Source organism: Cheilinus undulatus, linkage group 13, assembly GCF_018320785.1.
Source record: "Cheilinus undulatus linkage group 13, ASM1832078v1, whole genome shotgun sequence".
Taxonomy (NCBI): domain Eukaryota; kingdom Metazoa; phylum Chordata; class Actinopteri; order Labriformes; family Labridae; genus Cheilinus; species Cheilinus undulatus.
The window spans coordinates 38,048,081-38,073,680 of record NC_054877.1 but is presented as its reverse complement, the minus strand read 5'-3'; the positions used below and the strand labels follow the sequence as shown (position 1 = coordinate 38,073,680).

Below are 25,600 nucleotides of genomic sequence, written 5' to 3'. Positions count from 1 at the left end.
ATTCTTGGAAAAATAACTTCCTATTTTTTTCGTCTCCAAAAATTTCATTTTTTAATAGCTGCGGCAGCATTCCGTGAATACTCAAAGCCCCACAATGCAGCGCGAGCGAGTGGGTAAAGCGCGCATGCGCCCTACCCAATCCCTCTTTGGACGTACGTCTCCACTGAAACGATGGTGAGCCTGAATAGTCCCCTTGTAATCCAATTCAATCTGGCGCTTTCTGTGCTGTAAATTACATATTCACATATTTTCAGGGTTTCCGATGTTCCCTGGGATCAGACATACCTAATATTTGAGTTTATAAGGGTTTTGTGTAAACAGCAAAAACGATGTTTTCGTGTCCAGTTGAGCCAGTAATGGCTTCCACCATTGCTATACTAACCCATGTACCGGACGAGCTAGTCGTACACAACATTTATTTGACACGTTGTCCTGGTTTCCACGAAAATTAACAGATCGGCAGGTTTGATGTATAACGCGATTTGTTGGTGCCTTGAGGTGTTTCGTCTCCAAACCTAACTTTAGGTTGTGAAATGGGTGTAAACTATAGCTAGGTGGCTAGCTGGGCTAGAGGGAGCTAATAGAAGCTAGCTGACAAATTTACCAGTGACAGGAGCTCATTACCCTCGATATGCGTGGTTTTGCATCTTTACTGCCTTACCTTATCTACATATCTGCTGTGAAATTAATGGATTCCGCAACCTCTTATGTGTTTAGGTGTCATCTTGATTATTTTGACGGATCAGTGTTTGATGCAGAACTAAATTCAGTACTGAGTGAAAATTCATTGGCAGACAGGTCACATTGCAGGTTATATCTACTTGTGTATCATAGCTTAACTTGCATATTGTTTCTGTATGTTCATTTTGTCTACAGGCCAAGCGTACCAAGAAGGTGGGGATCGTTGGTAAATATGGCACACGTTATGGTGCATCGCTGAGGAAGATGGTCAAGAAAATTGAAATCTCCCAGCACGCAAAATACACCTGCTCTTTCTGTGGCAAGGTAAGGATAACTGCCAAATATGATGCCTAAATGTAGTGGCACACGGATGCTGTGGATTTCTTCAGTTGGTTGCACAGCTTCCAGTGTCATGCACACAAGCTGTCTGATCAAACTGGCAAGATACTATTGTTTTTCACTTTATATTATGTTTCTGTTTACAGACCAAGATGAAGAGGAGGGCAGTTGGTATCTGGCACTGTGGGTCATGCATGAAAACCGTGGCTGGAGGTGCTTGGACTTACAAGTAAGTAACTCTGCCTACATTACTTGAATAATACCATGCAGCTTTATCTGGCACATGCTGTATACCAAAATGATCATTTCGATGTATCTGTCTGAAGTTGGTATGAATATTGACTTGGTAAACAAAGGTTGCAAGTCAAGCAGCAAAATGGCTTGTTTTCGTGAGAGCTTAATGTCCCTTGCTTTTCAATAAAACGCAATGTGGAAGTGTCTTTAAAATCTACTTGCACTTTTACATATGACCACTTTGGACGAGTAAAGTGCCCATTTTGTTTGTCATGCATGCCAATGCACTGAACCTTGTTTTCAAGAAAAAACAGGTCACTATCTAACTCGATGGCAAGGCAAACCGAAAAGACTGTCCAATAATAACTTTCAGAGAAGGGGCATTCTGGTGTCTGCTTTAGAAAATTCAGGCGTACCCCCAGAACAGTACATTTGTCCTCTTAGATCCAGGAAGAGTTTGTCAATGCAGAGCGATGTTAATCCCCCACTGGGAATCCTGTATGGAGTAAATAGTGATGACTCGTAAGACTTTTTAATGAGAATTTATTAAATGGCTTGTGAATCCCTAAACTTAAAGGATCAACTCCATTCCCTTGAATATCTAAACTATGAAGGAACTCTTGGTGCCAACAAATTAATTAAAAAAAAAAGTTATTTTCATTTTTATTCATTTTTGATGATTAAATGTTGTTGCACGGTATTTTGAGAGCTATGTGAGCCTAAGAATGCCAGATAAGGCTGACATTTGTACTTGAACTAGATGTTGCATATCCTCAAGGAGAAGCAAAGGGCAGTTTCAAAGTGTTGCACATTTTATTAAATGTATTAAAATTCTTACCCAAGGTGGCTATAATTCATATGCAGATAACTAATTATTAAACTGCTTTGTTTGATGTTTGTGTTTTTGAATTTGTATAACCCATTTAGTGATATTATGAAGTGTCTTGATTTGATTTTCTGAACTATTTTCGAAATGTTTGCGGCCATACACTTCTCAATGGTCACAAAAATACCCCGTACATACCTGGTCTAAGCAATGTCTTCTTTTGTCTTGCAGCACAACTTCCGCTGTCACAGTCAAATCTGCGATCAGGAGACTGAAGGAGTTGAAGGACCAGTAAACCAAGTGCAACGATCACTGGTGGATTTGGGACTTTATTTTGTATAATTTAACCGACCAGGACATGGCCTCAACATCCTAAAATAAATCAGTCTGGAGCGGAAGTCTTTGTTTGTGTCTTTGTACATCTGTTTTATACCGCAGTGATGAATTTGTGGAAAAAAAAAAAAAACTTTCCAAACTACACAATAATGCTTCACCAAATCTTTATGAAAGGAATGTGCATAATCAAAAGCAGCTTTCGGTCTTGGTTAGCATGTAATGATCTGACTTGGAGAATGGATTCTCCTGGTGTTTTTAGTTTGCAGCTAAAAGCCTCACTGATTTGTTTTATTGCGCCATAAGATTTCCCACAGAATGATGAACTTTTACAGTGATAATATAATGGAGCAAAGAGTATATGGCAACTTCACCGGGGCTAATTAAAATACCTGCAATGTCTGTCAGTCATTTGGTGCTCAGTTTGTGCAAGTTGGTTCAAAAAACTCCTAATTGCATCTTAATGGAGGTACTTCCTGCAAATGCTGCTTGAGGCTTTTGCTGTAGCTAAGGAAGGCTGTTCTTTAAAAGTTAACAAATTTAATAACTATTGTGAGCAATATTATCAGCTGCAATAGCAAATTGATTATGGACAACACACATTTTTTCTCAAACCTATATGTTCTGTAGGATAAACTGAATTGCTAAGCATGTCAAAAAGTACTTTGAGACTGTGGTATAGCTGCTCTAGGTACTCAAAAAAGACCTTCCATTTTCAGCTACATTATGGTATCAAATTAAGCCCCCCCCCCATAATGTCAAACTGCCTCAACAAAGCTTTATTTGCACACTGCAATAAATGTTATCTGACTTGTATATTTAATTACATTTTATCCTACAAACAGCATGAAAGATACAGGAAACCCTGCCGCTAATGTAATGCATTAAAAATTAAAGATGGAATAGGGTCATGTATGTTTAACTTTTGTTTTTATTGACCTCAGGTAAATGTGTAAAAAAAAAAAACTTGAATAAGCGCACAAGCAATCAGTTTAAACTGAGGAAAAACAACATGGTGGAAATGGGGCAGACTTGTTTTTGAGTCCATGTAATTTTTTTTTTTGTTGTCGTTTTTAAATCAGTCTTCATAATGAACCATCCTGGTGTTTATTTTTGGTATTCATAATCTGATAAATCATAAACCATTCCCATGTGTAATGGCAGGGGAAAGACCCACTTCTAGAAATTTTAATCCAACTATTTTCACATTGAGTATTAAATGTGTATAACGAAACATTTACCTTTACGAAATACAAGTGAAAATGCATAAAAGTAACTAAATGTGCAATGTTACCTGAAAAGTTTATTCATGTATACACCTAACAGTGCTAAAGTAGCGCCACAGATTCCCAGTACTGCAGAGTGTCCACCAGAGGGCGGTGTGTGGTCCTCCTCAGAGGGTCAAGAAACAAACATGGCGGCGTCCAGTGTTTTCAAACCTGGTTTGTTTAATCATAAAGTAGCAATAGTTACAGGTGGAGGAACCGGTATCGGTAAAGCAATCTCGACAGAGCTTCTGGAGCTCGGTAAGTGGAGATTTTTGGTCAAAAAAGGACGTTTTTATTTCATCTCTTTCAGTTTAAAAGACAGTAAAGCAGCGTACTGTCAGTGTGATCAGAATGAACTTTGACACAGAAGTCTCTCTAGGTGTTCAACTATGAGCAGATAAGTCTTCGTACTGGGATATAACCTTTATAATTTTTAGATATCAGTTAACAATAGTATTGATGAAATACTATTAAACACGGCCAGCATAGAATAGGAGGCATTTCTAAGGAGACGAATCAAAGAGAGCCGCTCAATAATGCTAAACCACAAGCATGTCAGAGGTTGGGATGGGAGAATCCCCCAGGACCCCGATGCAGGGGTCTAGGCTTTGCCTCTAGTGTCTACAAGCCCATGAAACACTCCTGATAGTCGGGCCATGAATATTCCAAGAGTTTTCCATCAGAAATAATAAAATGAGAGGTGGGCAGGAGGTGGCCTAAAATTACCTGGGGAATCTTTTGTTTCTAGAGAGAACTGTGATTGATATCAAAACAAACAAGAGAAAGTGGCTCTGACTAACCAAACAACAAGGATTTAGCAGTGACGTCTTTCTCAATTAAAAATACCAACCTTTCTTGGTGTTCACAGATCTGTTTTAATTGATACCCCACCTATACCTGCAAAACTATCACTTCTATCAAAATAAAAGCAGAGATAAATAATAAACTATTTTCCATAATAATGTTAACAATGTGAAACTTTATCTTCTTTAAATAAATAAATGACTGAATGTGAAATGATCAAATTATGTTATTAAACAGTTATGAATAGCTCAAACTACTTGTCATATTTAGTTGATTCTGTTTTCTGCTCAGGCTGCAGTGTGGTGATCTCCAGCAGGAAGAGGGAGAGGTTGGAGGCTGCAGCTAAAGAGATGACACAGAAAATCCCTCCAACCAGCCCAGCTTGTGTCACTCCTCTGCAATGTAACATCAGAAACGAAGATGAGGTGAGGCTCTATGTGCACTTTCAGACCAGTGCTGCGCAGTTAGTCCAGTTTCAGTTATGATTTCGGCTTCCCTTCATCATGAAAAAACTATAATCAGTATAATCGAGATTAAATGATTACTCTGCTGCATGATGTGGTGCAATTGTTCAGTATACAGTTTTTTGTTCCCTGTGCAGGTGAAAGCTCTCGTATCCACAGTGCTGAAGAAATATGGCAGGATAGACTTTCTGGTGAACAATGGAGGAGGTCAGTTCAGCAGCCCTGCAGAGCACATTTCCTCTAAAGGCTGGAAAGCTGTGATTGACACAAATCTTACCGGGACCTTCCACTGCTGTCAGCAAGGTGAGAAACAGACCAGGGAATCTAGCTCATGTTCACTATGTGTTTATTAAAAGCTGTCAGTGTGACTGTGCTGTTTTTCTGCCCATACAGTTTACACTGCATGGATGAAACAGCACGGAGGAGTGATCGTCAACATCATTGCTGACATGTGGAATGGCTTCCCGGGCATGTCGTAAGCAGCACTGTGCATGAATAAACACCTCAAACACTCAATATGTTTACATGCACTTAAGAAAGGTTGATTTATTAGTTTGGTCTGACTAAAACTGGACTTTTAAAATGCATGTTAACATGTTAGTCCCACTGAAATGGTACTAATGGATGTCTTGAAGTCTGATTAACATATCTTGGTAATGCATGTACGGATACACCTAAATTTGACCCAAACTGATGATGGCTTCTGTGCATGCTCCACAGTTCCTACATCAAACTTTGGCCCACTTGTAACTTGACCGAAAGTTAGTCTGAGTCAGCGTTTTTAATATGTAAGCTGATCAGAATATCACAAGCCCCCTTCAGTAACTAAATGACTGACAACACCCAGAATTTATCCAACAGCTTCTACAGAAAATGACGTAAGCATGCCGACTGAATTCCTCTTTATTAAACACTGTCTCTCCCTCACAGGCACACAGGAGCAGCGAGGGCAGCAGTGGACAATTTAACTAAAACTTTGGCCATCGAGTGGGCAGAATCAGGAGTCCGAGTCAACGCTGTCGCTCCTGTGGGTACTGGTCATAAGATGTCACAAAATCAGAGTTCAAGGTCTTAAATCATTTAGTTTTAATATGTTTGTTTATTCGTCTGATCACAGGGAACTATCTTCTCTAAGACTGCGATGGAGAACTACAAGGAGTATGGACCAGAACTGTTCAAGATGTCTGTCCCATTCAGTCCTGCAAAGAGGCTCGGGGTACCAGAGGAGGTGTGTGACAATCATAGACTGTTTAAGACATGAGTGTAGTCTCAGTGGTGTCCTGGATGTTGGAAATACTATCTCTATCTAACTATGAGTTGGTCTGGAGCTGAGGCAGGCCTTAAAGTCCCTGTAAAGTGAAGTCCAAAGCTTGTATCTTAACACACTAGATATACTGGAATAAGGATGCTCTAAACATGGGAGAACACTGAGATCTACATGTGACCGGATTTTGGATTTAGACAGTTAGAAAGTTGTTTACCTCTTTTCTGGTAGGTTTAATTTGGGCAAGGCAAATAGCAGCCAACGACATTAACAGCCCCTATAGGGAATTTACAGGGACTTTAAGCGTCCTGGGTATCCTCCTGTCAGTTAAACTAGTTACACCCCTACCTAAGGGAATTTATGTGATTAATTAATATGTAATATGTCAAAAATGGGCAGTTTGATAAGGGAGCTAAAGGAGAGTCCTTGGATTTTTGAGCCTCAGATGAGCACTGGAGCAAGCAGTAACCTGAAAAATGAAGCCAATGCGGATGTGCCAAAGATTGCAATAGGGCAAATGTCCACTTGAGGCTGGCAGCAGGAACACCGGAATTCACGTACACAACAGATGTTAAAAAGCCATTTTTTTACACTAGAAATGAACTGGTTTACAGCCTGGTTAAAAAACAAACATTTTTGACAAAATTTTTGAGATTAAAAAGCCACACATTTATTTGAAAAAAAAAAAGACTTACAATTTTGGGTTTAAAAATTAGTAAATTCTGATTTATGTACTTGAAAATTATATTTACAACATTATTAAGTTTTATATTTACGAGAAACCAAACTGAAAACGAAGGTTGGATGTCTCTTCTAAGTCCTCATGACGACTATAATGTAATGCATTTGGGCTATAATCTAAAGTACTTCCTCGTTGTTCTGTCCCAGTAGAAAGTATCATTTGACTAGGCTCAACTGTGGGACTCACTCAAGGAGTCCTTCTTCATCTTGTATGTTTCTTCCACACAATGGCTGATTTTTGACTTTATAATCTCAAAAGAAAATCTAGGTTGGTTCTCAGAAAGTTACAACTTTTTAAACTTTAATATTTTGTCCTTTTCCCAGAAATGTATGACTTTTTAATCACAAAATTTTGTGTTTGTCCCCTTAAAATGATTTTTTTTTTTTTTTTTTGAGTTTGTTTTTTCATTTAAATGAACACATTCTCCCTTTTTTGAGTGGCCCTAATACAGCATTGTATATTGGTAAATTATGTAAAAAAAAAAAAAAAAAACACATAAAATTGATAGATTAAAAGTCTCTCAGCCATTCACTTTAGTAGTTTTGCATGCCGTCCATACTATAAACTTCCAAATTTTCATAATTTATTGGATTTTATGTTCCTAAGTCCTACCCATAATTAAATTAACACACAAATTATATTATTAATGTCACATGATGTGTTTATCAAGAGGAACAAGGTAATATTGTCAGTCTAATAAATTTGTTCATGTTAATGATTATGACAACAGAAGGTCAAACTCAAAAAGTCTTACAGAAAAACATCCTGAGGTCATGTTGTAGAAACGAGTTTTCCAGGTTGATTTTACACACACACACACACACACATATATATATATATATATATATTTAGTTATTCTGAGAACGCACATTGTTTCCCCACCACTACCAACATTAACAAAGTTTATATGTAAAGCTGTTGTTAAAATCAGTGAGGGAGGGGTTTCCAAAACTCTAAATCCATCTTACAATATATAGATCAGTGTATGACTATTAGAACAAGACAAAACCAATATGGAAAGAAATAAAATCTTGTATTAGATGTAAATCCATTTAACATAGTGTTCTGGAAATAATGAGAGATAAAGCTGCTGTTATGAGGTTTTCAGTCAAATGGTACATAGTTAAAGAGAATCGCATGCAGAGTCTGTGTTGTGTATCTGTGTTTCAGCTTGACTGACAGAAATCATCTTTCTTAGAGTTATTTTTTCTGTTTCTTTGTTCAGATCTCGTCAACAGTGTGTTTCCTGCTCTCTCCTGCTGCCTCCTATGTCTCTGGAGCCACCCTGAGGGTCGATGCAGGACAGAGTCTGTACCGCTCCATATGGGAGATACCCGGTAAGGACAGGTTTCTAATGCATCCAGCCTCTAAACTTTACACTGTGCATTATGTGCATACTGAAGCATGTGTGTTTTGTTTTCTCCAGACCACAGTGCATGGCCTGAGGCTCCAGAGGGGGAGAACATGGAGGCCCTGAAGGAGCTGCTCAACCCAAAAAGCAAACTCTAATTCACTCTAATTACAGTTTATCAAACGTGTATGAATGGACATAAGTTTCATGTATGCCAAGATCTGCTCTGTCAGAGAAACAAGTTACTACAGTGGTCTTGATTGTAAAGTATTGTGATCTGTTTTAAAATCATGTATATAATTGTATGTAAGTAACAGCAACATTTCTGATTAGATTCCTGGATCATCTGCTGTGATGTTGATTCTTTTATAGTGCCTCATTTGGTTGGTAAACTGAGGTTTACTACTCAAATACAGCAATGATCTTTCTAAAAAGAGCCATTAAAAACAAACCATAGACACAGGGCTGCTAAAAGATATAAGCACCTTGTTTTATAGTGTCACTGAGGCTGCATCAGGAGTTGAAAAAAATAAGATCTTCATTAGTTTTCTTGCCCTCATGTTGACCTTTTATCATGCCTTCTGTGTTTTTTTTCAATGGGCTCAGTCATGAAATTCTTTAGTTTGCTGTCGCCTTTCATCGTCTGTCTTTTGAAAACAGCAGTTATGATGATACAGTTTGTCATTTTGACATCTTATTGATCTTATGTATTACAAAGCACAGCTTCATTGATAACAAATACTGTGACACATTTTCTTTACATATAAATCTTTAGGAGTGTACAGAAAAATAGGTTATTTTATAATTAAAAGCTTCAAATAACTTACAATTAAGAAAGTTTTTTTTCTCCTGTTTTGTGAAAGTACAACTTCTGCTGCGTCACTTTGGGGAGTAAGGGTCAATGTGAAATTCTGATGAGGGAATCAAGCTGACAGAAAGTAGCACAGCCAGCTCTGTTTCCATTGCTATATATCCCATAGGACTACAAGGTGTGACCCACTTTATTTGACCTGTGACTGACCTACCTGTAAATTCTCACCAGGACAACCAAGGAGTCCTAGGAACAAAATGCAGCGAATAAACAAGACACACATAGCTGTCAAAAACGAAGTTAGTCTCAGACTCCTGTCTTCAATCAGCACAATAATACATTATGCACAAAACGAGCCACTCTGCCCTGTGCCATGCTCTTTGTGTTAGGTTGGTATTTGGGGATTTTTTTTTAATAGATAAGCTAAATAAATTAATAAATGAATAAATACACAGCTGTATGCACTGGCACACTCCAAAAAGAATTTGGCAAGCTGTGCGCATGCAGTTCTCTCTGAAATCTCCCTCCTAACTTTTCTGGAAAGTTGGCAGCCCTGACGATGCACCTGTATGCTTAAGTAAAAGTAAAATTACGTTTTTTAAAAACACCTCAAGAATGGACACGTGTACAAGAAGCTAAACGTAACATTAATTTGAGAAAATGTAATAAGCCACTTTTCACCCCTGCTTAATGTTGTTCCATTTAGGTTAATATTTTCTCTCGTTGAAGAGTGATTACTCCATATTATGAAACGGCGCTTGAAACCAGTTGGTGGCGGTAATGTCAAACCTTCTTTGCTAACGGCCAAAAAAAAAAAAAAAAAACATCAAGAAGAAGAAGGACGCTGTGCCGTAATTTGCCGTAAAACACCATCTGCTGTCGCAAATTTATTCAATCGGCAGAGGTCACAACAAACCGCTCAGGTACAGTGTTGTTTCTGCTAAATCTTACGTTTTCGACTAGGGGTTTGTTTCTCTTTTTGTACTGTCTCAATGCGATCGCTTTTTTTGTTTGAATGTGAACATAATGAGTCTTAAAAACAAAGTGTGGCTGATAAATACCATGTAGGAGAGCGTAGCTAGCGAGCTAAGTGCTAACGGAGAAAATGCTAAACACCTACAACACTACACTCCAGTTTGTCTCCACTTAAAACATGTTTTTGCTTGATTAAGAATCTTAAAAATGTTTATTTGAGTAGTCAAGCCAAATTTCTAAGTAGTAGCAGTATCTATCTATCTATTTATCACATTTTAGTGAAACTCTTGAAGGCTAAAATTCTGCTCTTCAGCCACATACTGAAGCGGACTGATAAAAAATCACTGTAACCGTCCAAATATTTAAGGACGTAGCCGTTAATTCTTGAAATCTAATGATTTTTCCAGGCGTAGTAAAGCCCACATTCCTGGTTTCTTCCTTATTTCTCAGTCCTTCCCGTGAAGGTTCATGAAGTTAATAAATGAACTGATGAATATTGGTCTTCCTGTCTTATCATGTGCATTAATGGAAATAATAATTGTCATGTAAAAGGAAAAGCTTAAATACAACAACACAAAAATTCTTATCCTTTTTCCCTTGATTAGGAATAACAGTTTTTTTTCTTGAAATTATTGTTTCCCCACATAACATCTTGAATATACATGTTTATCTAAAAAAATTAAGAATATCATAAAAAGTTTTTGTTTTTTCTTGTGATTCAATTTGAAAACTTGAATATTTTAGATATATCTCATACAAAGTGAAAAAAATTCAAGACTTTTTTTGTTGTTTTAATCTTGATGATCTCTGCTTACAGCTCACAAAAAATCTACTATTTAAAAATACTAAAATATCACAAACACCAGTCCAAAATTATTTATAACACAGAAGTGTTGACCATCCGGGAAATCATGCTCATTTGTTCTATCAGTAATTCATTGGAGCTTCTTTTACACATATTACTGCATCTAAGCGGCATGGCATGGAGCCAGTCAGTCTGTGGCACTGTTGAGGTGTTATGAAGCCCAGGTTGCTCTGATAGCAGCCTTCAGCTCATCTGTATATTTGAGTCTGCTGTCTCTCATCTTCCTCTTAACAACACTCTGGAGATTGTCCATGAGGTTGAGGTCAGGCCAGTTGGCTGGCCAATCAAACACAGTAATACCATGGTCAGCAAACCAGTTTCTGGTTGTTTTGGCTTCACTGTGGGCAGGTGCCAAGTCCTGCTGGAAAAGGAAATCAGTATCTACATAAAAACTTTTCAGCAGATGGACGCATAAAGGACTCTAAAATCTCCTGGTAATGGCTGACACATTGACTCTGGACTATGGACACTGACTGTGGAAACTAAAAACATTGGACTTCTAGCACTATGGATTCTGTGCCTCTCAGACCTTCCTCCAGACTCTGGGATCTTGATTACCTCCACCAAGGAGGTTATGTGATCAACAGGGTTTGTTAGTTTGTTTGATAGCAACATAACTCAAAAAGTTATGGAAGGATTTTGATGAAATTTTCAGGAAATGTCAGAAATGGCATAAGGAAGAACTGATTAGATTTTGGGAGTGATCTGGATCACCGTCTGGATCCAGTAATTTTTTAAAGAATTCTTTACTATTGGATGATAGGGCTAATGGTGGAGGTCTGCGCTCTCCGAGTGCTTTTCTAGTTTCCAAAAGAAATGCCAAATTGGCTTTCATCTGAAAACAGGAACTTGGACCTAAGCTTCGTGCCAGTTCTTTTTCTCCTAAGCCCACGTGAGAAGATTATAACGTTGTCTGTGGTTCAGGAGTGGCTTGACACTAAGAGCACAACACTTGTGGTCAATTTCCTGGACTGTCTGTGTGTGGGGGCTCTTGATACACTGGCTCCAGTTTAAGTACCTTACCACACCCTTTCCCTTCCAGTAAACTTTCAGTGAATACAGCACTTGATAGAGCACTATGAGAACAACCTGGCCTTTCAGCAGTTACCTTATGTGGCTTACCTTCCTAGAGAAGGATGACAAAGATTGTTTTTAGACATCTGTAAGGTCAGCAGTCTTTTCCATGATTGTGGTTGTGTGTACTGAACCACAGTGAGAGATTGAAGGTTCAGGAAACCTTTGCAAATTGGACTTCTCCACAATATTCTAGTATTTTGAGAGAGTATTTTTTATATTTGTGAACCGTAAACAGTAATAATCAAGATTAAAAGAAAACTATCTTGAAATGTCTCACTTTGTATGAGATAGCCTATATCTTGACTTCAAGGAAATTGAACTTTCTCGAGTAAATTAAAGGAAAAAATTAAATTTTACAGGATATACTCAGTTTTTTTAAATGCATCTGTATGTTTAAACTCAATCAAGAACAGTTAAACAAATTTAAGATTCAGAAAATTATTGCCCTTTTGTGTTTATTTTAAATTATCTATTTATTTTGTTGTTTTAATAGGTGTAACTTCAATGATACTATGCACATGTGATGTACTGAGCCTGTTTAGAGTGTTGATGCTGTTTGGATTGCAGGGTTAACCAAGGGACATGTAGTAGGTTATGTAATGTATCAGTAGTAGATCGGAGCATATTTGTGAATAGAGATCATTTCACATGATGCTTAGTCATCCATGGGGACACAAACATCTTTTGGCTATTTACAAAAAAAATGGACAGTCACAACTTTGTTTCTTTAAGTATTTATTAGGAACTTAAGGTTTTAAAGACACTTTTAAAAGCACATCTTTGTTTAACCAGGTTTTGCTTCACAGTATTTTATAAAATGAAGAATTTATTCGCACAATTTGATTGTTGCATAGAGAGAAAAAAACAGTTGCTATGAAAAAAATGTCTTATGATTTAAATATCTGTAGCTGTAAAAATATTTGTGCCCTTTAAATATAAGGGATTTATGTATCTTTACTGTAGAAGTACTGTAGATAAAGATCTCATGTGGAGTGATGTTAAAGTATGAATTCATTCCGTGCTGTCTTTGGCATCATCTAGTGAAGAATAAATCATTTCAGGAAAAAAGAAAATGCCCCAAATTTCTTCATTACAAGTCAAGAGACCAAAACAATGAGAGAAGATAGTTTTGAAAAAAAGGAAGTGCCAAAAGAAAGTCTTAAGTCAGTGTGATGTAAACAGAACTTAGTGAAATGCCAGTATCAGCTGTAAATATTGGCTGTTCGAACAAACAAGTGAGTCAAGTTTTAGGCTGGACCAACAGACCTGCATCATCTGAAGTCTTCTTCTTCATTAATCATCATTCCTTACCCTTTAAAGTCTGTTTCGATGACTGAAATTTGTTAATGTTTTCATCCTCAAACATAATATTGTCTGTTTTAAGGACTGAAGTTTTAAGTCGAAACTACATTTAATTGTCTATGTCTATCTGTGTTCAGGATGGGGGGTGACCACGGCCACGGCAAGATGAACATGCCAGACTGGAAGCAGTGGAAGTGGGAAGGGACACCGCTGGAGTTCACACAGCAGAGGTTGAAGGCCAGAGGCCTCAAGGACCCATGGGCACGGTCAGTAGTCATACCTGAGTGATGTATCACTGTAGTTTTCTTAGTCCTTCTATCTGACGCCACTCTCTTTCTTTTTCTCCCTGCAGTAACGAGGCGTGGCGGTATCAAGGAGGCTTTGCTCGAGCTGTGACTCTGTCTGATGTGCTGCTGAGAGGATTCAAGTGGGGCTTCGCTGCCTTTACCGTTGCTCTGGCTATTGAGTACACATTCTTCCCACCGAAGAAAGGTGGCCACTAATCCTCAATTATTGTCCCTCAACCCCCAAACATAATATTAATATTCTGTATTTTCTGTTAAATAAATTTACAATTGATCACCTCACAGCTTCCCTTATTCTTCTTTTGACACCCTTAAATCATATCCAGCTGTTTCACTTATTACTGTATCTCCCTTTACAAAGAGTTGCACAAACTCTTGATGCATGTGCAAATTTTAGCACCAGATTACTCCTGCTTCCTCTTCCTGCGCAGTTTACGGAAGCACATTTTAAAGCATTTTACAGTCAACATCACAAAAACAAACACAACAGTGGCTAGAAACGCTATCACATCCAGACAGAAGTACTGGAACCAGTAGAGGTCGTGGACAGCAGCTCTGAGGTGTTTGGCTCCTTTGTGACGCATCACAAACTCAGTCCAGAACACAGAGAGGTCGACGGGGTCCATCGGTCGGTCTTTATGGAGAGCTGAGAGAACTTGTAGGTTCTCTTTATACCTGCGAAGGAACAGATTGACAGCAAGAGTTTAAGAATAATCAATGATTTATTCAATTTACTGACTAATGAAGTATCTGTCACGTCTTCCTGCCCCTCACCTGCTGTCATTGATGACCTCATTCAGCGCCTGTACAAGGCTGTCTGGAGTGACCGTATAGATATCCAACACGACTCCAACTCCTTTGCTTGCAAACCTCTTTGTATTGTCAGGCTGGTCCCCTGCAATCGGCACCATCACCATGGGAACAGCATGACACAGACCCTCGAAGAGACCGTGTGAGCCGCCGTGAGTGATGAAAGCTCGAACTCCAGGTTGAGCTAAAGCAGAGAGATCAGAGATCATCGTGTGCTCTGCTCAACAAGTCAATTTTTAGTATAGTACTTAATATTTTTAGATTCACACACCCAGTAGGTCATTCTGAGGCACCCAGGACATCATTTTCACATTTTCTGGGACGTTGTCTGGAATCTTACCCTCGTACCTCCATATCACCTGTGGAAAGTTTCTAAATTAATGCATAAATTAAAACACTAGTTTAAAAGATGAGATGAGAAAAGAGTCTTTATTGCCTCAGAGGAGAATTTAGGTGTTTCAGCAAAAGTGGACATAAGCAAACAGGCTCATGAGTGAATAGGTAAATGCAAATAAAAATAAAAAAACATCAGATAAGGCAAGAGGCTGATATGACAGATGTAGAAATAACAGTGGCATAGTGTGATAAATAGCTAGTTTGGAGGGCAAAAGTGTGATAACATGGTTCAATAAGAATTTAAGTAAGACTAGAGATATTAGAATACAATGGGCAATAAATTACAAAAATGTTTTGTTTCTGTGATGTACAGGAAAGAAAAGCAGTAAATAAAAACAGAATAGCAAGAAGAGTTGGGTATTATTATGGTATATCAATCTTTATTTGTATAGCACCAATTTATAACCAAAGATGTCTCTAGATACTAGACTGGGCAGAACAATACTTCTAAAATATACTTACGTACAAGTAAAATTACTGATTTTAAAAATTGTACTTAAAATGGTAAAACAAAATACATAAAAAGCTGCCCAATTATGGTAACATGAGTAAATTTAATGATTTACTTTCCACCCTTGAATATAGTGCAGTAGTAGGGGTATAAAAAGTGTGTTGTTTTAATGGTTTGCAGGTTGCATCATGTAATATATTAAATGAATAATGCATAGTAAAGATAAGAGTTTACTTTTACTTACAATACATGATATACTGTATGTTTTTGTACCTTCTGTGGGATCCGTCTGAAAGCTTCTAGAAAAATGAGCGTTGTCTCTTCTGGCATGTCTGACATCATGCTGCCCAGAGTGAACACTATGAAGCCGTGCTCTCCTGACACCCACGACTCCAAATCCTGCAACGGCGCACAAGTCAGTGTCAGGCTTTATTTCTTTAATTTTCATTTACGCAGATATCTTTCATGTGTAAAAATAAGGGCCTTACTTTAGGAAGAGGATTTCTCACGTTGCAGTTGATTCCACCTATAAGAACCATATTTGGCATGAGAGGGCGCGGCAGCTCCAGTGTGAAGTCAAACCTGGTCAGGCAAAGTAATAAGCAACAAGCTTTAAATCTGCAATCAATGAACTCATCATGTTGGATTCCCTTCCCATTGTGTACTTTACTCATGCTCAGTTTCTTTTTTACTTTTCTATCGTATCCCTATTTTTATTACTTGTTTAATTAAATGAGTTGTTTTGTAAGCAATGTATTCTATACAGCACTTTGTATCACTTTTAAAAAATGTACAAAAAATATATATTGCAAATACATGTAACTTCTAGGATAGGATATCCTATATAGGATATAGGATATCAAAAATAGGATTTTTGTGCAACAAAAGTGTTATAAAAGGATATAACAGAACACTAAATAATCAGATTATTGGGCAAAAAGCTAGGTGTGTTTTTTAGAATCTAATAACATCCTTTAGTTGACCCAGAAGAAAAACAAAAAAAAAAAATAGGTCACACTGTTTAATGACAAATCAAGTAATCAGGTAACTCCCCAAAGACAGCCTGCTGCAGACCACAGATTTCAGACCCCCTCATCCCCTGCAGACCACCACCTCTGTCAGAATGGACCACAACTTTTAAAATAAAATTTAGGAAAAAAAGGATTAGAATACCAAATGTTATAAGTAAAAATCTAACCTACAGAACCTAAATACAAAATGTTCAAACATGAGTAAACAGTCTGCTAACAGCATGAAAACACTTTAAAACAGCTAATTAAGCTAAGTCTAAAGCGTATGTAGCTACATTAGATACATAAGCTATGTAGGTAACACAACTATGTAGCTACATCTAAAGCTAACAAAGCTACGTAAGCTACATATATAATATAGCTAAATCTAAAGCTAATGCAGCTACATAAGCTAATGGAGCTACATTAGACATGTAAGCTATTTGGTAAAGTAGATATGTAGCTAAATATAAAGCTGACAAAGCTATGTAAGCTACATCTGTAACTAAGCTACATGACTGACATAGCTAAAGCTAAAGAAAACTAAGCTATGTTAGCTGTGTTACATTATGCTATGTTTGCCAAAGCTAGACCTGTTTTAGAAATAGTTATGCTAACAGCCTAGCTTTAGCTAAAGCTAACATAGCTACATAGGCCTACAAAGTAACTAAAATATGCAGCTCGCTGTATCAGTGTGTCCCAAATCATACACTTATGTACAAAATACTAAATGTTCTGAGTGCACAAGTGCGTGTGAAACGATGGACACTTCACACCCTTGATGAACGCCATAATGGCTGATGTTGTACTGTTAGCATGCGAGTGCTCTAGCTAGGGTTTGCAGCCACTAGAGCAGCAGAATCCATTCAAGAGAGGCCTTTAAGAATAATAGTGATTTAAAAAAGCAGTCAAATATCTATTACAATAGTCTAACGCCTACTTATAACCTGCTGTTAAAAAAGAAGTAGAAAAAAACAGAGGCAGTTCAACTGTTGTCACTTCCTGTTAGTGCAAAACAGCAGTGTGTGTAAATTTAGATTCACAATAATGATAGAATCTGATTTATAATATGAAAGAAACCCTCTCTCCTTGGTTGTTTTATCACAAAGTTAAAAGAATGTGAAACTTTTCCTAGAATACGTTGCCTAAATCCCCAACAACAACAGTTAAACCTAATAAAAGTCAAAACTGTATCTGTGTGCGACGTTTTGTATTAAGGGTTTTCTATCCCAAAACATGTTTTTTTTTTTTGTTTGTTTGTTTTTTTTTTTTAATTTCAGGGTCTTGTATACTAAGATTGTAAAAATTTTGCTATTTTTGGTACTTCATGTGTAGAAGTGATAGAAAATTAGTGTCTTAAATCATCAGTTGTATAAAAAATAAAATAATAAACTAGCTATACAGATTTTTAGAAATGCTTTTGTCCTTGAGCTGCTTCGATGTTAGAGAGAAATCTTAGTTACACATTTATATTGGTAATTTAGCCAATATTTACTTGGATATTGTTTGATACTTGTAAAATCTACAATACTGATACCTGTTTTGACACCGCAGCAAAAGAAAGATGTCTTGTTGTCAATGATTAAAAAGAACATAACTGTAGGCAAACTTTTGTACACTCTGCTCCTTTGAGACCCCCTCCATATTCAAAACCCAGCTCAAAACTCACCTCTTTCACCTAACCTACCCCACCTGATCCATGTCTTTAATGTGTCTTTAATGTTTCTTTTTTATATCATGTCTATTTGTTGTTTTTAGACTCTAATGCAGTTTTTATTATTATATTAATGTTTTGCTGACTGTTGTCTGTAAGGTGACCTTGGGTGTCAGAAAGGTGCCCACAAATAAAATGTATTATTATTATTATTACTGTCTAATTTGCTCTAATACATAGTCAGCATTTGAGCTGTATTTTTGTGCGTCTTAGACAGTGTGAAGGAGTTTGCCTCCTAGCTCATTAAAAACATGTCTTACAAAGTTTCAGCACTTTTCAATACAGTCATTATTAAAATTACAGACTGTATTGTTTTAATACACAATGCATTCAAATTCAAATAATCTGAAAACTTTAGGCCAGATAAACTTCCACTAACCTGCCATGATTTTCTGTTCCTACAAACAATCACTGTACACCCTTTGTACAGATTACCTGAACAGCCAGATAGCAGAATCAGAAAGCACCTCAGCCACGCCCACCTCCTCTCCCAGGAAGCGATAGGCCATGTTGTCAAACTGCCAGTAGAATAATTTGCACATCAGCGGCTCCAGTGAAGCCACCTGCAGGTCAGACGTCATAAACAATGAAGGTGAGGGGTAAGAGTTTATTTCAGTTAATAAGTTAACGACAAATCTGTGGAGAAACTGGAAGCCCTGTATTTCTGTCTTTTATCGCTCACCACAGTGTTGATGGTCCTCTCCATGAAGTTCATTTTATCCGTGTTTCCGGTGAAGAAGCGGGGCACATAAGAAGGTGGGGCAGGACAGCCTGAAGCCTGCCAATCCAGGGAACATGGAATCGCTCTCAGCACGTTGATAATGGGCAGACCTGGAAGTAAAGTAAGAGTGAGATAGCCTGCAGATGAGACAAAAACAATCTTGAAGTGGCAGAACTCACCCAGTTTTCGAGCTATTAGAGCTCCTACAGGTATCATGGGGTCTGTGAGGACGGCATCAAAACCCTGCAGAGAGAAAAGATAAAGAAATAACTACCTTTATTGATTTAACATTAACAAACCAACCTTCTCCTAGTTACTTCATCCCGATCCCTGCATGCTTCTGCTATCATGTAACAGTATAACTGCTTGGATCCTGGGCCTTTCTTTTGGGGTTTCTGGTGTATTAAACCATCAGGGCAAACAGTCTAAAACATGGACGTAGTCTCCCTGACATCACCTACTGGTCTACTGTCTGAAGAAGGGTTATGAATAATAATAATAACAACTTAATTTGTATAGCACCTTTAAAAATAGAGGTTTACAAAGTGCTTTGACAACAAGCAGAATCACAATTATGACAAAACATCAAACGCCATCAGCAAAGCATCACAAGAATGACAAAGCCCCAACAACAGAAGAGCCCATAAAAAACTCAACCAGCAAAGTAACTCCAATGTCATAAAACCCAGCAGAACATGTTAGAAAGACGTCATAAAAACCCAGATATGTAAGATTCTAGAATAAAGGTGAATACCAAAAATAAAAACCCAGAATAACCTAGACCAATCCAGACAACACAGGAACCAACAACATAAAAATAGACCTAAGGACCAGAAGTGTAAGAGCATTTGAAATGTTAGGATAAGAATCAATAAGCATAAAATACAAAGCCAAGAGGAGCAGACATAGAGGCTTTAGGGTCAATTTTGACAGAGAAGTAGAAGATCTGAGAGAGAAAAATGATAAAAATATGGAAGACAGTAAAAGACAGAAGACGACATCACATAAAAGCAAGTCTATAAAAATGAGTTTTAAGAAGTGATTTAAAAGATGTCACTGATTCAACATGCCTCATCTCCTCGGGCAGGTCGTTCCAAAGTTGAGGCACCCTGACAGAGAAGACGCTGTCACCTTTAGTTTTGAGCCTCGACTTTAGAACCAACTTTTCATTCATTTAATGAATTGAATAATATTAATGATAATATTTAGGGTGCACTCAAGATCAGCTGTTAGGGGAGGACACACATGTTTCCAATACGGGACTACAGAAGAGTGATTTCAGGGAGCTGATAGACTTGGAGCATTGATTAGTTGTGTATCTGAAGTGAGAGGAAACCTTGTTAAATATATCACTGGAGTGAAGTACAGGAAACCTAGCAATTTGTTTTCCAATTTTGTGATGGCAATTTAATAAGTGATAATTTTTTTTAAGTTGTTCATCTTGTGTTTTTTTTTTCACAAGCAATCAATCATTCTATATTATAACACACAATATTAGATAGGTTAAACCAGGACTGAGTAAAAAATATCTAGTTGAGATTATTCTTATACTGCAAATTTGATATGAATTGTTGTATAGAAATTTTTATGTATTGTCATTTTCCATCCATCTATTTTCTATACCCCTTATCCCATTTGGGGTTGCAGGGGGCTAGAGCCTATCCCAGCTTGGGTGAGAGGCGAGGTACACCCTGGACTGGTTGCCATGAAAGAACCTGGAGAGAACCAGTACAAGCACAGGGAAAACATGTCAATTCCGCAAAGAAAGGCCCTGACTAGGAAGCAAACCAGGAACCTTCTTGCTAAAAATAATATTTTTTGTAAACTAATATAAAAAATACACACTTGAATGTTTGAATACATGTAGAGTATAACATCTCTGCAGCATTTTCTTTATTATTATTAAACTGGTGTTTTGACACACATTTACGGTTAAAGGTTTATTGCTCCTGCGATTTGAAAACTGCAGTAGGGCCATTTGCAACCTAATCTAAATCTTGATTAATTGCCCAACCATAGAGTAAATTCCTGGTTGTTTGGAGAGAGCTCCAGCTGTTTGCATAGCATATATAGGTCATTCATTTTAGTGGACATGTCTTGGACTGCCACCTGCCTGTCTCCATTTTTTACTAGGCTATATAGTATCATAATGAAGACTTAAATCACTCAGAAAAATGCAGTGTAAAAAAATGCAATGTGTTGATATAATGTATTAATTCATTTACAATTAGCATCATTGGTGTAGTGACTTCTGCATTATGTTTAAGTCAGATGTCACATTTCTTTCTCATGAGGCTCCCGAATGAGGGACTCAAAGGCAGAAACCATGGACCACAGTCCCAGATAGCTCATGCATTAAAGCACCATCTGCCATAATCCTGATAAAGGTTTAAAAAAAAAGTCAGCCGATTGCATTCACAAATTCAGCTCAAGCTCAAAACCTGGAAGTTTTCAGGAGTTTTTGTGCTCACACGAACAAGGCTTAAAGGGTGCACACTCCCATGCAAATACACAAGCACTGACACCAATACAATGTTTACGTTATAACTTTAAAAGGTACGTTTACACTTAATATAAATCACTTTAAATCCAGTAAGTTGTGTCAGCCACTGCCCTACATTTTTGAGAATACATTATAATGAAAACACCCCAGTATGATGTTGATTTAACATAACAGCTTTCAAACAAGCAACTGGAAAGAAACAGAGCCAGCCAAACTGTAGCTCTTTATTTGAAATTGAAGTATATAATACCCGTTTCTAGTCTCAAGCTTCTGTATTTGTACTCACCTGTTGTGCCAGGTGTAATATGAGAGTATCATTGAATAGCAGGAGTTCTGAAGTCAGGTGGATAAAATCTCTGATTTTCTGTATATGTGAGAATTTGTTTTTCATCCTCTCTATAAATGATCCATCAGAGTTGTCCATCATTGCTTTGTTTGAGGCCATCATCTGATCGACGACAGTCTTGTCATACGGGACAGGGAAGGTGATGGTATCGTAGTGTTTTCCTGGACCCATCCGCATGGTGACTTCTGGGATCACAACAGTGACCTGGTGTCCACGGCGGCCCATTTCTTGTGCTAGAGCCTTCATACCCACCCAGTGACTCCCATCCATGGGTATCACCAGCAGTTTGCCCTTGAAAGCTGCAGGAGCAAGGCTGCTTACAGGGCTAGGAGTTACAGCTTCACTCTCTCCTTTTTGCTCTGGTTTGGATGTTTTTGCCACAGTTTCCAGCTTCTTATCTGCAGCACCGTCCACATGTATGCCCATGTTTAGGAGCAGGAACACAAACACGACCGCTTTCCACATTGTTTACTCTCCTTTTGGTGTGAAGCTTCCTGAATCCAGCACTGACGGAAAGGTGTGTCCGAGTAAGATCAGAATCCGTCTTTTGAATGCCTCTTTAAACCACTCCTCTGTCTGCTCTGTTACATACCTCTGTGAATTAGCATGCCTCTGCGTCTGTGTTCAAAGTCCTCCTTTAAACAAGCTTGGTTCAGTCAAAAGCAGCAACCAAAGTCCTCTGTGTTAATGCATAGCTTTCTGATTAAGTTACTGTTTGATTGGATTTATTATTATCCAATCATAAAAGAAAGCACATATTCACACCTGACACCACACCTGAGGCACTGGGGGAGAGTTCAGTGGAGGAAATGACAGTGTTGTTTGCGTAGGCGTGCAAGGATTTTTGACACAGTACCAACACATGGGCATAATACAGAGCTTTGAAAAAGTATTTTCCCCTGCCCTGATTTTTTATTTTTTGAACACTTGTCGCGCTAAAATGTTTCAGATCATCAAACAATTTTAATATTAGACAAAGACAATCTGAGTAAATACAAAATACTGTTTTTAAATGATGACAATTCCATAAACCTTCCTGGCTCTATGTGAAAAAGTAATCGTTAATCCTAATAACTGGTTGTTGCCGTCCTTGGTGTCAACAACTGCAAGCAAGCATCTGCAATGGATGATTTTTTGTCCACTCGTCTTTGCAGAATTGTTTTAATTCGGCCACATTGAAGGGTTTTGAGTAGAAGATTTAAGTCCAGACTTTGACAAAGCCACCCCAAAACCTTCATTTTGTTTCTTTAAGCAATTCAGAAGTGGACTTACTGTTGTGTTTCAGATCATTGTCTTGCTGCATAAACCAAGAGTGCTTGAGCTTGATGCCACAACCTGATGGCTGAACATTCTCCTTCAGGATTTTCTGGTAAAGAGCAGAATTCATGCTTCCATCATTTACAGAAAGTGGTCCAGGTCCTAAAGCACCAAATCAGCCCCAGACCATCACACTGCCACCACCATGTTTGACTGTTGGCGTGATATTCTTTTGATGAAATGTTGTGTTAGATTGCTCTTACATGCAACGAGATGCACACCTTCCAATCAGCTCAAATTTTGCCTCCTCAGTCCTAAAAATACTTTACCAAAATTCTTGTGGATCATTAAGATTTTTTTTCTTTTTTTTTTAATGTGAGACATCTGTTCTTTTTGGTCAGCAGTGGTTTTGGCCTTTGAATTCTCCCATGGATGCCACCTTTGCTCAGTCTCTTTCTTATTGTAGAACCATGAACAATGACCTTAATTGAGTCAAGTAAGGCCTGCAGGTCTTTAGATGTTGTTCTGGGTTCTTCTGTGACCTCCTGGATGACTTGTTGATGTGCTCTTGGATTCATTTTGGTAAGCCGGCCACTCCTGTGAAGGTACACCACTGTTCCAGGTTTTCTCCGCTTGTGGATAATGGCTCCCACTGTGTCCCAAAGCCTTAGAAATGGCTTTGTAACCCTGCCCAGACTGATAGATTTCAATGACTTTGTTTCTTCTTTGTTCTTGAATTTCTTCAGATCATTGCATGATGTGTTGCTTTTTAGATCTTTTAGCCTACTTCACTCTGTCTGACAGGTTCTAGTCAAATTGGCCTATTAGGCCTAGTGAAATTGAACTCAGCTTTCCAAAAATGTGGATAGACACAGTTAATTTATGATTTAACAAAGGAAGGAAACTGAATATTTGGTTCATCACCTTTTGTCACAATAAAAGTTAACCTGATATGCCAGATGGATGTGTTTCACACATCCATGACATACATGACTTTTGTCATTTTTGAAAAGAAAACAACTGAGTGCTGTTCTTTGTTCTTTTTTAACGAAGAAATGTCAAGTTTTGATAAAACTGGCACTTCAGCAGCCTCCACACTAATGTCTTCTACCATAACAGCACTGGCCTCTTATTGCTGCTTGCTTATGTCACGACTCCGCCGCGCCCGAAAGTACTGCCCCACATCTTCCAGACAATCTTATTTATACGCTTTATGCTTTAATAATAGTCTAGTTTTTTTACTTGTTCTTCGTTGAAACTCAGCCTTTTTCGATGTTTGCTGTCTGGGACATAAATGCCATTACTTCTCCTTTAGGTGGGCTTGTTTCTGTCACATCATTAGATCTGTTAAAGTAAAAATGCTAGTTTAAAGTAAAGTCGTACTTCATTCATCCCCGAAGGGAAATTCCTAGTTTACACTGTTTAGTTGCTTTTTTACATATTACACACATATACAGTGATGGCCTTGCTGCTCATTGCTAAGCACTGCCGTAAGTTGTTTACTTACTTTTTTCAGATTTTTGTTTATTCTGATAAATTCATCATCACTCATCGCCACTGAAAGTGGTTTGAATGTTTCAGTTCCACTCTGATAAAAACCAGATGTCTTGATATCCCAAAGTCTGGTTGTGTTTAAAGGTTCTTCATTTCTATGTGGAATATATCAAAAGATATTAGCCTAATTGTAGCTGACACAACTGGTACTTTATCTTTACATTTATATACATGCAGCTATAGTCCCAATCTTTGCCTGCACTCATAACTGCTGATCAAACTTGTCAAGTAGCATCTCAGTACATCAAGTCCTGTTCAGTTTAACCTCCTTTACCTGCTTAGCATTATTGTACAAACCTGTCCATACAAGCCATGTCTTTTAAAATGAATGGTGACAATCCCCCCCAAACAAAAAGTGTCTTTAGAAAAGCCTGTTTATCTAGATTTGTTATCCTATATGTTTCTACATGTAAAGGTAGAGGTGTGACAGTGGTCATGAGATCTGTCTCTTCAGGTGGATTAGCTTTGAATTATTGTTCCCAGATGTTTTAGTCAGGTTGGAAAGGATAGATCTTCGACAAAAGAACAATTCTGGGGCGCTGGTTTAAGAGACCATGCCTTAAACATAATGGCCGTACTTCCAATATGTTAACCATTTGATGCAACTCTACAGCTTTCCTGTCTAATAAAGGCAAAGAGAATCTTAAACTTTTTTTTTTTTTTTTTTTTTACAATTTTAAGAATTATCACCTTTTAGTGAGACAGGAAAAGTAATACCATTATAATCTTCAGGAGTTTTTGTATTGGTTTTGCTTCATAAACATTTTGTGGCTTGATTCAGAATAACTGGGTAAGAGGGTATGAGAGAAAGAGATGGTTTTTTTTATCTCAGTGTCTCATTTGCAAATCACAGATTATTGTAATCACATTTATTTTGTTTTTGTTGGGGGGAAAATGTAAGAAATTAAGAAGTGAACTGAGTATCTTTGATCAGAAAATGAATTCCATCTACTAAAAGTTATGTTATTTCTACTTTTTTGCCAACATGAGGAATGAATTGGTAATATCACTTTGTCCACTTGGTGATGCTAATGCACAATTTTATTCAGGAAAAAAAATAGTAGAAGAAGAATTTACGAGCGTAGCCGATTTCCGCCGCGCGCGGAGCTTTAAGTCCGTTCCACAGTCGGTTATCCTCGAGCACAGTGAAACACAAGCGTCCGAGCGCGAGCCAATATGTAAACAAGTAAGCGCCTC

The 25,600-nt window shown here is 37.8% G+C and overlaps 4 protein-coding genes across 4 annotated transcripts; 3 read left to right on the top strand and 1 right to left on the bottom strand.

The window, feature by feature from the left end:
* The first annotated feature begins 89 nt into the window (after positions 1-89).
* On the top strand, positions 90-2,478 carry rpl37a (ribosomal protein L37a). The gene is made up of 4 exons (XM_041803690.1): positions 90-174; positions 877-1,005; positions 1,167-1,249; positions 2,312-2,478. Exons 1-4 carry the CDS (start codon positions 172-174, stop codon positions 2,373-2,375), a joined length of 279 nt encoding a protein of 92 aa, XP_041659624.1. The 5' UTR covers positions 90-171; the 3' UTR covers positions 2,376-2,478.
* Positions 2,479-3,800: 1,322 nt separating this feature from the next.
* On the top strand, positions 3,801-9,139 carry pecr (peroxisomal trans-2-enoyl-CoA reductase). The gene is made up of 8 exons (XM_041803827.1): positions 3,801-3,939; positions 4,777-4,910; positions 5,087-5,252; positions 5,343-5,424; positions 5,880-5,976; positions 6,067-6,177; positions 8,181-8,292; positions 8,382-9,139. Exons 1-8 carry the CDS (start codon positions 3,828-3,830, stop codon positions 8,462-8,464), a joined length of 897 nt encoding a protein of 298 aa, XP_041659761.1. The 5' UTR covers positions 3,801-3,827; the 3' UTR covers positions 8,465-9,139.
* Positions 9,140-9,950: 811 nt separating this feature from the next.
* ndufb3 (NADH:ubiquinone oxidoreductase subunit B3) lies at positions 9,951-13,923 on the top strand. The gene is made up of 3 exons (XM_041803336.1): positions 9,951-10,040; positions 13,474-13,602; positions 13,689-13,923. Exons 2-3 carry the CDS (start codon positions 13,475-13,477, stop codon positions 13,837-13,839), a joined length of 279 nt encoding a protein of 92 aa, XP_041659270.1. The 5' UTR covers positions 9,951-10,040; position 13,474; the 3' UTR covers positions 13,840-13,923.
* A 122-nt stretch (positions 13,924-14,045) lies between these two features.
* Positions 14,046-22,135, bottom strand: LOC121520083 (UDP-glucuronosyltransferase 1A1-like). The gene is made up of 9 exons (XM_041803333.1): positions 21,533-22,135; positions 18,923-18,986; positions 18,705-18,853; positions 18,458-18,585; positions 15,787-15,880; positions 15,572-15,697; positions 14,723-14,810; positions 14,416-14,635; positions 14,046-14,316 (listed from the first exon to the last, which is right to left on the bottom strand). Exons 1-9 carry the CDS (start codon positions 22,055-22,057, stop codon positions 14,046-14,048), a joined length of 1,665 nt encoding a protein of 554 aa, XP_041659267.1. The 5' UTR covers positions 22,058-22,135.
* Between the last annotated feature and the right edge of the window lie 3,465 nt (positions 22,136-25,600).